General features: G+C 38.8%; 1 protein-coding gene across 1 annotated transcript in view; it reads left to right on the top strand.

Annotated features, from left to right (window-relative positions):
- VPS45 (vacuolar protein sorting 45 homolog) overlaps nt 1-17255 on the top strand; it is a 133174-nt gene that overhangs the window by 64901 nt on the left and 51018 nt on the right. The window contains exon 14 of the mRNA XM_007950964.2: nt 14304-14435. Coding sequence (XP_007949155.1) covers nt 14304-14435 — 132 coding nt within the window. The remainder of the gene's footprint in view (nt 1-14303; nt 14436-17255) is intronic.

The raw sequence follows: 17255 nt of genomic DNA, 5'->3' as shown, positions 1-17255 counted from the left end.
CTACTTCCGTAGTGATACTGCCTCGGAAACCCAAGGAGGGGTCGCTATTAGTCGGGGCTGACTCGACCGCAAATAACAACAACAGTGTGTCCTTGTATGTCTATATACAGTGTGAACTGGCTGCTGTTTTTTAATGTTTGCCATCTGCATTAATTAATGCTTTTGGTTGCTATGGTAAATTACAGAGCACAGGAAGATGTGCACAAAGAAATGAACTTGTTTATCCCACTTAGCTTCGACTATCATATAAAAACGATTTGCTGTATGTTTTAACATTAGCCTCATCACAACATCTAGTTTTAAAAGTCACTGGGGAAAGGAATGAGAAGGAAAAATGTCAGGGATATTTTAAACACATTTTTTTCATAGATGTTGCTCTTCCTTAAGCTGACTTGAACAAGTCGTGGGAGGCTTAGGAAAACATTTATTAATATTTTCATAGATGAGTGTGACATAGTCATCTTTGTTATGTATACAATTGAGCCAAGCTCTAAGAGCTAACTCTTGTATCTTAGGTTTTGTCCTTTCATTTATATAACCTACACCCACAATTTACCATCCATGACATTTTCTTTGCTTTCCGAAATACCCTGGTACCCCGAAATGATCAGATTTAAGGATGGCGTTCTCTGGCTATGCTAGAACTTGGATTTATTCCTTCCCTGTTCTCAACTTTCTTTTCCATGAAAGACAGATGTACCCTAGAGGCAGGTGAGAGTCAGAGGGCAGAGCTATGGAGAAGCAGCAGCATTTCAAGGGTGAACCTCATTAGTTTGCTTAGCTGCTTTTTAAATGATCAGATCAGGAGCTCAAAGCAAAGGAATTACTGTCTGGTTCCTCTCATCAGTCACCAAGAATCGTTACTGTACCACTGCAAGGGAAAAGCTCCCTCCCTCCCTTTTCCTTGAAATAATCTGTGCAATTCATGGTTATTTACTCAAGATAAACTACATAATGGGCCTCAGGGTGGAGTTGTCCCTCACTTCAGGGAGCACTGCACATAGAATCTTTCTGTAAAAAATACTCATTTTCTGGGAATATAGAATCTTTTCAGCCTTGATAGTTTGATTATTTCTGAACACTACCTGCCTCTGCTCTTCTCTGAGTCTTCCATGTAGGCTGATCCCCAGATAGTTACAACAGAGACCCAACTCAGTAAAGTACCATCTATCTCCTTGTTGGCATGTTCTGGCTATGCTAGAAATCCACTTGGATTTATTCCTTCCCTGTTCTCAACTTTCTTTTCCACAAAATACAGATGTACCCTAGATTTTTTTTCCCCACAGAACTAGTCACCAAATACGACTTAAAGCCAAAACCTTAAAGCTATCATGAGCTCCTTTTTTCTCATCTTCCACCTTCAATCATTCAATCAAGTACTGATTTTTTGGATCTTCTGTTTTCAATTCCTCCTCTCCACCCCTTCTGATATTTCTTTCATTCCATTCTTTATCATATCTTCCCAGATATGTTACAGTAGCCATTCATTTCCCAGCTTTTCCCACCATCAGCCTCCAAATCATTCTCACACAGCTAGATGCCAAAATTATCCTTCAAAAAACCTAATTTGATCGTGTTATTAGCCTGTTAAAAACCTTCATGTGATTCCTCATGGTCTATGAGATACAAAGCCTTCTCTGAAATGGCTTCTGCATCCTTTCTCTTAATATGTCCCCAACTTTAGTCATAGTAAATTACTTGGAACTGCCAGAATTGAGCTGCTGCTGAACTCTGGTGGCATAGTGCCTAAGGCACTTGACTGCTAACCAGAAGGCCGGTGGTTCAAACCCACCAGCTGCTCCTCGGAAGGAAGGTTGGGCAATCTACTTCCGTAGTGATACTGCCTGGGAAACCCAAGGAGGGGTCGCTATGAGTCGGGTCTGACTCAACGGCACATAACAACAACAACAACAACCTCTTTAAGGAGATCTGGTGGTGCAGTGATAAGGCACTCGACTGCTAACCAGAAAGTCAGCGGTTCAAACCCACGAGCTGCTCCGCAGAAGGAAGACGGGGCAATCTACTTCCGTAAAGATTTACAACCTCAAAAACCCAAATGGGGGTCGCTATGAGTCAGAAACGACTCAGTGGCAGTGAGTTTGGTTTTTGGTTTACTAACCTCTTTATCTCTTGCCACTTGAATGTCTTTCTCTCTTCTATTCTTTATCTTCCCCCATCCGCTTGGAGTATACCAATTCATTCTTTCAAAACTCATTCATCTGATCTTTTTTCTGTAATACTGTTCCTTCTCTGTCTTCTCCCATACTGGAATATTCCAATGCTTTCCAATCTTTTTTACGTCTTTGATCACATAGAACATGATAATATATACACAGTGGAGCAAATAGCTCATGGCCAAAGATGACTGGCCCAAGAGATCAGGCTGCCCAGCCTTTTTCTTACCCAAGGGGTTGAGGATCACATTTAATCCATTTGGAGGACTCCAATGGAAAAACCCTGTAATATACTGTTTCCTCCTTTTTGCACCCACTGTATCTAATACAGACTTTGATGGCAAAATCTATGACATTTTAGCAAATGCATAGCTCTCTATATATGAGTCGGGGCGGACTCGACGGCACATAACAACAACAACAACATACCTTTATTACAGAGCTTTGGTGGTGTAGTGTTCAAGGCATTTGGCTGTTAACCAAAAGGTCAATGGTTTGAACCCACCAGCTGCTCCATGGAAGAAAGATGAGGCAGTCTGCTTTTGTAAAGATTTATGGCCTTGGAAACCCAGTGGGGGTCACTGTAAGTTGGAATCAATTCAATGGCAATGAGTTTTTGGTTTATACCTTTATTAGAACACAGACCTTTTGATGGCTTGTGGGGACAAATGTTACACATCTTTGAGATCGTACAACTTACAAAAGTGCTTGGCACATAGTTGCTAAAGTAGCCTATTAAATGTTTAATGAGTGAGTGATGAGTGAGTAAATGAGAACTCCAGTCATTACATTATTCTTCAGGTCAGGTTTAAGAATAACAGTAGTAATTTTAATTACTACTAAAAATGTTTCTAAAGAGAGAAGAAATATGGAAAACATCTTCCAAACCAAACAATCTTAAACATTTGAAATTTTGGCTCTGCTCCAAAAAAGGTCTACTATATTCAGTCACAGAGTTCTGGTGGCCTAGTTTGGGGGTTTGAACACCCCACCAGCCACTCCTTGGAAGGAAGATTGGTCAATCAACTTTTGTAGTGATACTGCCCTGGAAACCCAAGGAGGGGTCGCTATGAGTCAGATCTAACACGACGGCAGTGAGTGGAAAGTGGAGCTGTTTAGTCGCATCAACCTTTCTATTCTTTAAACACACCAAATTTATTCCCACCTTCAAGCCTTCACAATGCCTATTACCTCTTCGTGTAATGTTCTTCCTCTCAGTCCTTGTATGGCTGACTTCTTGTCATTCAAGTATCAGGGATTCTTTCCTCAACCTTGCCTATTGGAGTAGCACCTTTGTCATTCTCTACAACATCACCTCATTTTAATTCTCTGTGTACCATTTATCACTCTTGGATATTTTTATTATCTTTTAAAAATCTTTATTATTTATGATTTTCTTGTCTGTTTCTTGACTCACTCTCCCAGCAGATTGTAAATTTCATGACAATGAGAACTTTGTCTCATCCATCTTCCTCAGAAACCAAACTCACTGCCATCTAGTTGATTCTGACTCAAGTGACCCCCTTTGGATTTCCAAGGCTGTAAATCTTTACAGAAGTAGATCACTGCATCCAACTTCCTACTACTTAGAAAAATGCCTGGCCCTATTAGGGCTTAATCCAAAACTCATTGCCATTGAGTCAGATCCGACTCATAGCGACCCCTCCTTGGGTTTCCGAGGCAGTATCACTACGGAAGTAGATTACTCGGTCTTCCTTCCGGGGAGTGGCTGGTGGGTTTGAACCATCAGCCTTCTGGTTAGCAGTGAAATGCCTTAGGCACTATGCCACCAGAGCTCCCTAATAAATATTTAGTGAATGAATAAATGGGTGGTTTCATTCTAGTATCCCTAAATTTTGTTTTTGCTGCAAAACAAAGAGAATAGCATTTCTTCTTCTAAATGATAGAAGAGCTGTATAGAAAATACATTTGACCCTAGCAGCATCATCAACCCATAAGAGCTTATTTCAGTATAAGTGAAAATATTATTTTATATGTGTGTGTGTGTGTGTGTGTGTGTGTGTATAACATTCTAGAGCTAATTCCCAATGTAATGGAGAGTGAGCAACAGTGTTTCAGCAAGAAAAAATGGTAGTTTTTATAGTAGCCCCACAAAATGAAAATAGAGTATCGATTCTATTTTGATGGTTTCTAATGTTCTAATGCTACACCTCTCAGATTTTAATAAGAAGGCTGTCTTGCCCCACCTCCCACCACATACATACTCACCTGTTTTCTTTTATCTAGCACCTAGGCAATAGATTACATTCATGATGGAATAGGGAAAAGAAACATATCTCTGTATAATTAGGAAACTTAATTTACAAGATAATCACTGACAGTTCTTTCGTCTATAAACACTCTTAAGCATCTACTACATGTCTGTCACTGTGCTTTGTATTGAAAAGTACCCCCTGCCCTCCAGGAACTTTTAGCCTAGGGAAAAAATAAGGTGTTTTTGTTTTGTTGCTTTTTCTTTTTGATTTTATTGTTGTTTAACTACAATACAGTCTAATAAGTACCCAGTGTATATATGCATAAAAACTCTGGAAACAGTTGAGAGTGGTAATTAATTCAGCCTGGGGAGTCTGAGATTTCTTAGAGAAAGTAATATTTGAATTTATGCTTGAAAGATCAGGTAAACCAAACAAAAAGTGTATTGCAGGGAAAGAGACCAAGACATTATTGGCTTTTACCACAGGACATGGAGAGACCTTGCAGGGTTTTAGGCAGAACAGTCATGTGATCTGACTTATATTTCAGCAGGATCATTCTGGCTACTGTAATTAGTGATGCAGAGGGAAAAGGTAGAAGTAGGCTAAGAAACTGTAAGAGAAATTGAGGTGAAAATTGATGTGACTTGGACCAGAGTGATACTCATGGAAGTGGTGGGAAGTACATGATTCTGGTTATATTTTGAAGAAGAGATGTTAGGGTTTCCTGATGGATTGGATGTAGAGTATGATAAACCCACTGCCATCAAGTTGTCTAACTCATAGCGACCACATAGGACAGAGTAGAACTGCCCCCATAGGGTTTACAAAGCTGTAAATCTTTACAAAAGCAGACTGCCTCATCTTTGTCTCCTGGAGTGGCCTGGTGGGTTCCAACTATGACCTTTATGATTAGCAGCCCAATGCTTTAACCACTACACCACCAGAGCTCCTTAGAGTAGAATAAATGGAGGCATTAAAGATGACTTCAAAATTTTTGGCCCCAGTAATTGAAAGGATGGAGTATCTGTCAACTAAGATTGGGGGAGAAGATGAGGAATTGGGACATACCGAATTGAGAAGTCTATTAAATATTCAAGTAGAAAAGTCCAGTAAACCAATGTATAATTCTGGAGTTTGGGAGAGAGATCTGTACTTTAAATAGAAATTTGGGAGTAATGAGCAAATAGATATATTTAAATCATCAAAAGTGAGTGAGATCATCTAGGTCACTGCTATCCAGTCGAACTTTCTATAATTATGGAAATGCCTGTGCTATCAGGAAAGTTGCCACTAGCCACATATGGTTATTGAGCATTTGAAATGTGGCTAGTGTTAAAAAAGAGAGAGAGAGAGAGATCTTCAATGAGATGGATTGACACAGTGGCTGCAACAGTGGGCCCAAATATAGCTATGGTTGTGAGGATGATGCATACCAGGCATTGTTTCATTCTGTCATACACAGGGTCACTATGAGTTGGAATCTACTTGACAGCACCTAACAGCAGTGGCCACTATATTAGACAGAGCAAGTCTAATAAGTGTAGATAAAGAAGAAAGAGGACCAGTGACTGGGCTCTGGAGCAACCTAGCATTAAGAGGTCAGGAACATGAGAAAGGACCATTAAGGGATAGTGAAAAGTAGTAACCAGTAAAGTAGGAAGAAAATAAGGAATATGATGTCCTGGAAACCAAGTGAAGAAAGTATATCAAGGAGGAATGAGTGATTAACTTAGTGAAATGCTGCTGACAGGTCAAATAAAACAAGGAGTGAAAAAATGGCCATTTGGATTTAGTAGTATGACCTTGACAAGAACAATTATGTAGTAGAATAGTGAGGCCCAAAACCTGACTGACATGAGTTTAAGATAGAACGACCATGGGATAATTATATAACCTTTCAGAGTTTTTGCTTCCTCAGCTACGATTTTTGCCTTGCAAAATTGTAAGCAAAGTGACTGGCAAATAGTAGATAACAAATTCTTTCCACTGGCACATAATCCTTTGGGAGAAGAGAAAATAGAATGCATGATGATTCAGTCATTTGTTGTACAAATATTTATTGAATACCCACTGTGTGCTAGCTGCTATTCTAGGATGGGAGATTTGACAATGAGCAGCCAGAAAAAAAAAAAAAAAAAATCCCTAATCTCATGAAGCTCACTTTCTAGTCGGATGGCTAGAGAAGAGAGTGTAAAAAGAGGATCAGGCTAAAAAGATAGACCTAGTAGAGAAAGACATTAATTCCCACTCATTTACTAAGCATTGTTCCCACTGACTTTATCTTTTGGCAGAGAAAGGGCATTATCAGATCTGTGCTGTAGAAGATTAAAATGGCTGGCAAATGGAGTATAAATTGGAACAGAAGAAAGAATGGATATAATTGTAATACTCCAGGCAAATGAGAACTATGACAGAACTCTAGCAACCAGGCAGGGGAAAGTGAGTAAAAGGTTGGAGCCAAGATGTTCCAGAGATAAAACTGACACAATTTTAACAATGATGAATAAGGACAGCAAGAGAAGGTAGGAAACAGAAGAAAAGGAAGAATAAAAAATAACGCAAAGTTTCTGACTTGGGTGTTAGATAGATAGTACCTATCCAGAAAACAAACACAGCCGTCAAGTCAGATCTGACTCATAGAGACCCCTCCTTAGGTTTCCAAGACGGTGTCACTACAGAAGTAGATTGCCCAACCTTCTGGTTAGCAGTCAAATGCCTTAGGTACTATGCCACCAGAGTAGACAGAATAATGGTCCTCCTAAAGATGTCCATGCCCCAATTCCTGGAACCTGTAAACATATTACCTTACATGGCAAAGGAGACTTAGCAGATGTGATTAAGAGTATGAACCTTGAGATAGGGAGATTATTCTAGATTATCCACGTAGGCCCAACTAATCACATGAATCCATAAAACTAGAGAACTTTTCCCACTGTGATCAGAGAAAGATGTGATGGAAGAAGGGTCAGAGACATGCAATGTTGCTGACTTTAAAGATGAAGGAAGGGGATCACAAGCCAAGGAATGCAGATGGCCTGCAGAAGCTGGAAAAGCCAAGGAAACAGATTCTCCCCTAGCATCTCCAGAAGGGACACAACCTGGTGACACCTTGGTTTTAGTCTGTTGAGACCCATGTCAGACTTCTGATCTTCAGAACTGTAAGGTAATGAATGTATGTTGTTTGACATAGAAAGGTGCATGGGAGGTACCGACATCAAAGATGAACCCTTTTGCGCACGTAGTACTGCATTCTCAGTGATGGAAAACATTGATCTACGTGTGGATAGATGAGTAGAGAGGCTGAACGATTAGGTATGTCTACGCAGGGGAGAGTGTGCCCATGACCATGTATAGGGTTGGCAGACAATGTTTCTATAAGTGTATTTTTATGGTCTGTAAGAATTTCCAGGTATATAGTAGAGCTGACAAGGGACAAGGTTGTAGTCACTTGTTGGCCACAGCCAGTTACCCAGAGGGAGCAAATAATTGGACCTGTGGGCTCAGGACCATAGTTGCAGGGGACATCAAGCTCAATTGGCATAATGTTATGTTATTGTTGTTGTTATGTGCCGTCGAGTCGGACCCGACTCATAACGACCCCTCCTTGGGTTTCCGAGGCAGTATCACTACGGAAGTAGGATTGCCCAACCTTCCTTCCGAGGAGTGGCTGGTGGGTTTGAACCGTCAGCCTTCTGGTTAGCAGTCAAGTGCCTTAGCCACTATGCTACCAGAGCTCCCATATACTACACAAAAACATTGTTCCACCTCCTACTTGGTGAGTAGTGACTGGGATCTTAAAAGCTTTCAAGCAACCATCTAGATGCAACAATGGGTCTCTCCTCATCCAGAGCAAAGAAGAATGAAGAAAACCAAAGACACATGGAAACAATTAGTCCAAGCGACTGGTATACCAGGCAATCCTCGGCCTATACAACTATGAGACCAGAAGAACTAGATGGTGCCCGGCTACTACTGCCAACCACTCTGAGGGGGATCTATGTAGCATATCCCGGATAGAATGGGAGAACAATGTGGAACAAAACTCAAAGTCATTAAAAAAAAAAAAAAGGACCAGGCTTGCTGGTCTGGTAGAGCCTGATGGAACCAGTGAGACTATGGCCCCTAGCTGCCCTTCAGGTCTGGAATTGAATCCACTCCCATGGCTCCCAGCCAAACAAAAGACAGGTGTATGAGCTGAACATTTACATTAAGTAGATACACTCCTTGGAGAGATCAGTCATGGGAGAGTAGAAGGGCTGTGTGTGCACAGGGAGACAGCTTGGGGGACAGGAGTGTGTGAGAAGGAGGGACACAGGGAAGAGGTAACTATGGGGAGGAAGAAGGAAGGGAGCTGTTGCATTGTGGGAAATTGCAGTCAATGTCATGAGACAATGTGTATGTGAGCAGCTGTATGGAAGGTGAATTTTCTTTGTAAACTTTCACCCAAATCACAATAAAAATAAATAAATAAAATGTGTGTTGTTTAAGCCACTAAGTGTGTAGTAATTAGTTTCAACAGCCATAGGAAACTAATACAGTGCCATTAATTAAAATAGAAAGTAAAATAATAAAACCCATTGCCATCAAGTCGATTCTGACTCATAATAATCCTATAATACAAAATATAAAAGAAGAATATTGAGGGTAGAAGGTGAACAGTAGAGTTCAGTTTTAGCCATAGTAAGTGTGAAATGTTTGTGGTGTATAGATATGTGGGTCTGGAGGTAAGGATGAAAGTTTGGGCTAAAGATAAAAGTTTGGAGTCATGGAGATATGTTAGTTCAATCTGGGTAAAGTATGTAGAATAAAAAGAATATGAAGATCCACACAAGGTTGGGCAATCTACTTCTGTAGTGATACTGCCTCGGAAACCCAAGGAGGGGTCGCTATGAGTCGGGGCCGACTCGAAGGCACACAACAACAACAACAACAACAGGACATTGAGAATAAACAACTTGTAAGTTGGCTAAAGAAAGACAAGCCATTTTTAAAAAATAAAAAAAAAAAGACTATTTCACCAAAACTACTATTACCATAGTCATCAGTGACTTCTATTGATAAAAAGCCAATGGCCAATTTTCAGCCTTAATCTTACTTGATCTGCTGCAGTTTTTGACATTGTTAGATACTTTCTGTTCCTAAAATACTTCTATAACTTCCTACTTTTCTGGTTTTGCTTATTTTCTCTGTGACTGCTCCTTCTTTGTCTCTATTCATATTTCCTGTTCCTCCACTGATCTCTTAAATGCTGGTGTTCCCCAGCCTTCCTTTCTCACACTATTCATCTTCCAAATTTCACATGCTGATAATACACACGTCTCTGTCTGTAACTCTAATCTTTTTTGCACGGATCATAATAAGAAGCTGTGGTGAGATACCACTTTTTCACCTGTCAATTTAGAAGTCTACAGCTTTGATTATGTTTGATGCTGACAAAGTTGTGGAGAAGCAAGTGCTTTCTTGATTGCTGGTGGAATTACATCTGTAAAGTAACTTGGTGTTTTTTGTTATCTAGTGTTGCTATAACAGACATACCACAGATGTATGGCTTTATCAAACAGGGATTTATTCTCTTATAGTTCAGGAGGCTAGAAGTCTGAGTTCACCGTACCAGCTCTAGGGACTGGGTAGAGGCCCCTCAACCTTGGGCTTCAGCTCTGCCTCTTCTGGCCCACTGAAGCTGGAGGCTTCTTTTAACTCAGGCAGCCACTGGCTGCTGAGACTGACAAACCCAAGGTTGACAAGTAAAATGGCCCAGTCCCAAGTTATTAAGCAACATGGCAGGCCACTAGTTCAAATCCAGAAACAGTCCCAAGATCGACCGGCATCATGGCAGGCTGCCAAATGAAGACTCGGCTACATGCAGGGTCCAAATCTGCCAAAAAGCTAAGACTTTTCTCAAAGCTGTAGTTCTTATATACTGGAAGCAGACTACATAAGGCAGCTACTCAGCTGCTCACAGCAGATTCCACCATGGAGTTGATTACGTCTCATCATGGGGAATAATTACATCCAACCACCCAGCTGCTCAAAACCAGGCCCAACCAAGGTGACACATAACCTTAACTATCACACCTGTAAGTATCTGTCAAAATGTAAAATGCACAATCTATCCAAGATAAGCATAAGGTGGTGGTGGTGTTGGGTGATGTTGAGTTGGCTCTGACTCACAGTGACCTTATGTACAACAGAACAAAACACCACCCAGTCCTGCGCCATCCTCACAATGTTTTCTCTACCTAAGCCCATCATCACAGCCACTGTGTCAATCCATCTCATTGAGGGTTGTGATAGTTATGTGTCAACTTGGCTGGACCATGATTCTAAGTGGTTTAAGCAGTGATATCGTCATCTCCCATGATGAGATCTCATATGATGTAATCATCTCCATGATGAGATGATCTGTGAGCAGCCAACTAGTTGAAAAGGAGTTTCCTCAGGGGTGTGGCCTGCTTCCAATATATATATGGATGTCCTGGGAAAATTCCCTGGCTTTCCTGTTGGATTTTGATCCTACATCAAGCTCATCATTATCTCCAGTTTCTGAACTTGAACCAGGGGCCTGCCATATTGCCTGCCAATCTTAAAATTGTTGCCTTCACAGCCTGTGAGCCAACAATCTGCTATTTTACCTGCTGATCTTGGATTCATCAACCTGCAAAGCCAGCAGCTTGCTATACTGCCTGCCAGTCTTGGGTTTCTCAGACCCTGCAGCTGTGGGAGTTAGGAGAAGTCTCCAGCTTGACATTTGACCCACAGACTTGCCCACTTGCAAGCTTCTACAACTGTGTGAGCTGTTTCCTTGAGAAAAATTTCTCTCCCTTCTCTCTCTCTCTCTCCCTCTCTATACACACATATATATGTGTGTGTATACATGTGTGTATATATATGTATGTGTATCTATATGTGTGTATGTATATATGTGTGTATATACACACACACACACGTATATGTAAGTTTCACTGGTTTTGCTTCTCTAGAGAACCAAGTCTAAAACAAGTGTCTTCCCCTTTTTTCCTGACTGTCTATTTTACCAAGCATGATATCCTGCTCCAGGGAATGGTCCCTTCTGACAACATGACCACAGTAGGTGATATGACATCTGGCTATTCTCTCCCCTAAGAAGCATTCTGGCTGTACTTCTTCTCAGACAGATTTGTTTGTTCTTCTGAAAGTCCATGATATTTTCAGTATTCTTCACCAACAACACAGTTCAAATACATTAATTCTTCTTCAGTCTGTCTTACTCATTGTCCAGCTTTCACATGCAGATGAGGTCAAACACACTTTAGTCTTCAAAGTGATGTCCTTGCTCTTTAACTCGTTAAAGAAGTCTTTTGCAGCACATTTGCCCAGTGCAATATGACATATGAATTTTTGACTGCTGCTGCCTTGGGCATTGATTGTGGATCCAAGTGAAATGAAATCCCTGACAACTTCAATCTTTTCTCCATTTATCATGATGTTGCTTATTGGTCCAGTTGTGAGGATTTTTGTTTTCTTTATGTTGGGGTGCAATCCATACTGAAGGCTGTAATCTTTGATCTTCATCAGTAAGTGCTTCAAGTCATCTTCACTTTCAGCAAGCAAAGTTGTGTCATCTGCATACCGCAGGTAGTTACTCATCTGCTATATTGTCGTGCTATGGTGATTTGCATGTTGATGTGATGCTGGAAGCTATGCCACCAGTATTTCAGACACCAGCAGGGACATCCATAGTGAACAGGTTTCAACAGAACTTCCAGACTAAGACAAACTGGGAAAAAAGGACCATCTACTTTTTTAAAAATTGGCCACTGAAAACCTTATAAAGAACAGTAAATGTCTAATGTATTACTGTAAAACTTTATGAATAACAATAAAACATTATCTGATGTAGTGCCAGAAAATGAGCCCCTCAGGTTGGAAGGCACTCAAAATATGACTGGGGTAGAGCTGCCTCCTCAAAGTAGAGTTGTCGTCTTCAAGGACATGAATAGAGTAAAGCTTTTGGGACCTTCATTTGCTGATGGGGCATGACTTAAAATGAGAAGTAACAATTGCAAACACCCATTAATAATCAGAACATGGAAATGTATGAAGTATGAACCTGGGAAAATTGAAAATTGTCAAAAATGAAATGGAACGTATAAAGATCAATATCCTAGGCATCAGTGAGCTGAAATTGACTGGTATTGGCTATTTTGAATTGAACAATCATATAGTTTACTTACTTTTTTTACAGTATGCTCTTTTGTGTTTCATACCACATGCATGCAGTTATATGGTCAAAACATTTTTTTAAAATAATTAAAAAAAATTATTACAGAGTATGTAACAGTATGTAATTCCTAAGTCACCATGGTGCTAAATTATTGTTTTTGTGTCTTGTGGGTAGTCTTGAATGATGCTTATTTGGTCTTAAAAAGTAAATTCAGTGTTTCAGAATCATGATTTTAAATCCTAAGTCTACAAAGAAATGTCATAATTAACTCTACCTAATTGCAAAATACCCACCTCTTCATCATTGGGAGCTTGTATACCTTTTCACGGGGATATCTCCAATTTAGAGATTATTTGAACATTTAAAAAGAGCCACAAAAATGCTCTTTTGGGTGCCGATGGAGATTTCTGGAGTTAGATAATGGTGATAACTATAAAACATGATGAATGTAATTAGTATCACCAAATTGTGGACTAAAAATGGTTAAAGTGACAATTTTTGTTATGTAAACAATCAAATTTAAAAAAAAATAGCCACAATATCTGATTCTGTTTCCATGAAGTCTCACTAGAACAAAATCTTACTCAGTTGATTCCTGCAAAGCGTTTTACAAAGAGACAGATAGAAAAGAGATGTAGGTGTTCTTTGTTTGCTTGTGTGTGATTTACACATAAACATGTGTGCATAAATTGATTAAAGATATTTCTGCCTATTTTTATGCCATAACTTCCAAAATAGATGCTTCTGCTTGCTGTAGTTTTAAATAATGTCCAGTAAATGATTTTAATAAAATTACTTGCCTAAGATTAAGTAATTTCATTCATTTCCTTTCGATGGTATGAGAAATGCAAAACAGACAAGCTTTTACAGTTTTGAGGGGAAAAAATGTGATGTCCTTGTTGCTGTCTGGAAAAGAGCTAACAGGAGAATCACACACTGTTATGAAGCCGTTTTGATAAAGATTTAAACACAGTAAAACAACACAGTGCTACCCAGATGAAGCTAGTAGATGAGCTCATGTGTTAGTCTAACTCATGTCAAAACTATACCCATAGGTTTTTCTTTCTTTTTTGGTTTCCTTGATTTCTTTTTCTTGGTTCATCAAAAGTTTCTCAAACAGATTTTTAAGAAGAGGTAGAATTCCTACAAGTGCCATTAATTTGTGTCCTCGTCTCTACACTCAAAATACTAAGTGTTTCTAGTTCCCATGTGATGGGGACATCCAAATATACCAGTACTTTCCAAAATGCTTTGAGGTCCTTAGAGGCCATTGTAATGACACTGTATTAAATATTTGACAAAAGGCTTATACATGAAAAGAGATGTATAGGACAAGCATAAATTATTGCTATAGTGATATGTCACAGTGAAGCACTCTGCAGCCTCTTGAATGTAAAAGAATATTTCTACATTTGGTCCCAGCAAACTATTGTGCTATTCTGAAATCCACAGCACAGAAATTATAAGACATCCGCTCATAAACAGAAAGCAAATCACTATTCAGCATTTCCTGCTCTGTTTCCTGCCAATTTCAGATAATTAAAACTTTTTTTAAACCTTTTATTCTGTTCTGCTTTAATTCTGCTTCCTCACCAAAAAAGGAAAAATTTAGAAATTAAAACTTTGCATATAATAATAACAACAAATCTTTAGCTTTTTTTTTTTTTTTTTTTTAACCCTGTGATATTAACTCTTTCTTCGTTATTGCAGACCTCAGGATATCATCGTGTTTGTAATTGGAGGAGCTACCTACGAAGAGGCTCTAACAGTTTATAACCTGAACCGTACCACTCCTGGAGTAAGGATCGTCCTGGGAGGAACCACAGTACACAACACAAAAAGGTAAAGGAGAACCTTCAGAATCCTATAACTCTCACCTCTGTCCCAGAAAATAAAGCTTGAAGTTCCCTTTATATAGGAAAAGTTTGGCCAGTGCTGACCAAAATGCTGTAATGTTTACAGTATAAGTTCACAAAACAATTGAGAGTGTTTGACATCTGAAGGATTTACACCATTAGGTTCATGAGTCACTTTATTAGCCCAGAGACTTGGAAAGTAAAGGCTAACCTGCACTGTAATGATTTATGTTTCCTATATGGCATAGGAGCATTACAGTTTTCTCTTGGGAGCCCTGGTGGCGTAGTACCTAAGGCATTTGACTGCTAACCAGAAGGCTGGCGGTTCAAACCCACCAGCCACTCCTCAGAAGGAAGACTGGGCAATCTACTTCCAAAGACTGGGCAATCTACTTCTGTAAAGATTTACCACCTCGGAAACCCAATGGGGGTCACTGTAAGTCTGAATCAACTCGATGACAGTGGGTTTGGTTTTGTTTGTTTGGTTTATGTTCAAAGGAGAAATTGAATTGCCACAGACTAGCACTTTGAAAATGTTTAAACATAATGATAATGAATTCTGTGAGTTTATTTTTATTGTTGTTGTTAATAAACTATATTCACTCAATAATTATTTAGTAAGAAGAATATAAAGAGGAATAAGGTAAAGATCCTACCTCAAGAAAGTCACTGTTTATTAGGAAATAAGTAAGTACCTGGAAAGACAGGTAAAAGCTATGGATTCTCAGAGTGGCTAAAGGAAATTAGCTAATGTTTCATGGAGAAGATAGAGGATAACCTGACTATAAAGTAAAAAAACGACATGAATAGGGGGAGCACATTCTAAGCAATGTTAATTTACCACATGAACAAATTATAGAAAGCTGTAGGCGACATACATATACAAAGAACAGCAATTAGTCAAGTAGCTAGACTATGCATAAAAAAGTTAAAAAGTTCATTGAATGCCAGAATTGTGGAAGGCTTTGAATTCCAGGCTGAGGAATGTTTGCTGTCTTGGGTAGAAAATGGAAGATCATTGAAGGTTTTTAAACAATGAAATTACATGAGGATCACAGTGTTTAGGTAGATTAATTTGACACTTACAGGTGGAAAAGAGCCAAGGAAGAGAGTAGAGAACTTGGCATAATGGTTGAATTTAATGACTGGTAACCCTGAGAGAACCATGCTAAGCTATGTTCTTTATCCATTGGGAGTCATTAGAAGTGTTCGTTTGCTTTTTTCATTCTGTATTATTATTATTATTTGGGTTTTTGAAGTTACTTTTTTCCCTTTGTTATGGAACTACTATTTGCTTATTCTGAATTTTTTTAAATTCAGAAAGTATAAAGATTAAAACAAAAAACAAAACAAACAAACAAAAAAAACCCTCCCATTCTTTAATCACTATTACATTGTGGTCTTTTCAGGCATATTTCTAAGACTGTGTAGACATTTATGTGAATGTGTCACAGAAAAGGATGTATGTCATTGTACATTCTGTCTTGTAATCTGTATTTCTTATCTATAAGCCAAATTTCTTTCAGTGTTAAATATATAATTATTCATTTATTAAACAAATATTTATTGAAGAGTCAGATTGCTGGGCTTGAATCTTACTACCGCGTATTATTTTTGTGAGTCTAGAAAATTACTTAACTTCTTTGTCAGTTTCCAAAACTCACTGGCCATTTATATATTTCTTTTGTGAGTTGCTAATTCATGTTTTTTGCCTATTTTTCCATTAAGTATTCCTTTTTAAATTTTCTAATAACTTTTAAGAATGTTATGTATGTAACTAAAGATAATGATTATTTGTCTAGTATTTTTTTTAACTTTATTGTGATTTGGGTGAAAGTTTATAGAGCAAATTGGTTTTCTTTTCAACAATCCATATACATTTTGTTTTGTGACATTGATTGCAATCCCCATAATGTACTCTTCCCACTTTCTCCCTGTGTTTACTGTTTCCATTCATCCTTATTTCCTATCTCTTCTTGCCTTCTGAGCTTTTGGCAAATGCTGCCCTTTTGATCTCGTATGGTTGACTGTTCTAAAGAGTGTATACTTCCCTGGTGTTACTGTTCATTTTATAGGCTGGACTATTGACTGACTAAAAGTTGAGCCTCGGGTGAGTTCAGGCTTGAAGGGTATCTGAGGGCTGTAGTCTCAGGGGTTCTACCAGTCTCTATCAGACCAGTAAGCCTAGTCTTTTTTATTACTTTGAGTTTTGTTCCACATTGTCTAGCATATATTTTACAAATCTTTCTTCCCTATTTGGTATTTTTATTTCAAACAAAACAATGTTTTTTATTTTGTTGTATTATTTTTTAAATTATTTATGTAGTCAGATTTATCAATGATTTCTGCCTTTAGTGCCATGCTAAGAAAGTTCTTCCCAGCCAAGATTATATAAATACTCACCTCTATGTAAAAAAAAAAAAAAAAATTTATGAATCAGATTTAAAGTTATGTCTTTAATCTATTAGAATTTTATTTTGGTATAAGCTGTGCAATAAGTTTTTCTTTTATCACTTTTACAGAAGTATTACATGTATATGGAAAAGTATACAAATGATAAATGGACAGCTCAATGAAATATCACAAAGTAAACACGTTCATGTAACCACCATCTGTTGTTGTTGTTGTTGTTAAGTGCCATCGAGTCATTTCCGACTCATAGCGACCCCATGCACAGCAGAATGAAACACTGCCCGATCCTGCGCCAGCCCCACAATCCGTGCTATACTTGAGCCCATCATCGCAGCCACCGTGTCAATCCATCTCGTTGAAGGCCTCCCTCTCTTTCGTCGACCCTCCACCCTAC

Source organism: Orycteropus afer, unplaced genomic scaffold (genome assembly GCF_000298275.1).
Source record: "Orycteropus afer afer isolate SDZICR_OR568_19922 unplaced genomic scaffold, OryAfe1.0 scaffold00290, whole genome shotgun sequence".
NCBI lineage: Eukaryota > Metazoa > Chordata > Mammalia > Tubulidentata > Orycteropodidae > Orycteropus > Orycteropus afer.
Note: the sequence above shows the minus strand (reverse complement) of the source record. Positions and strands in the feature narration are given on the sequence as shown.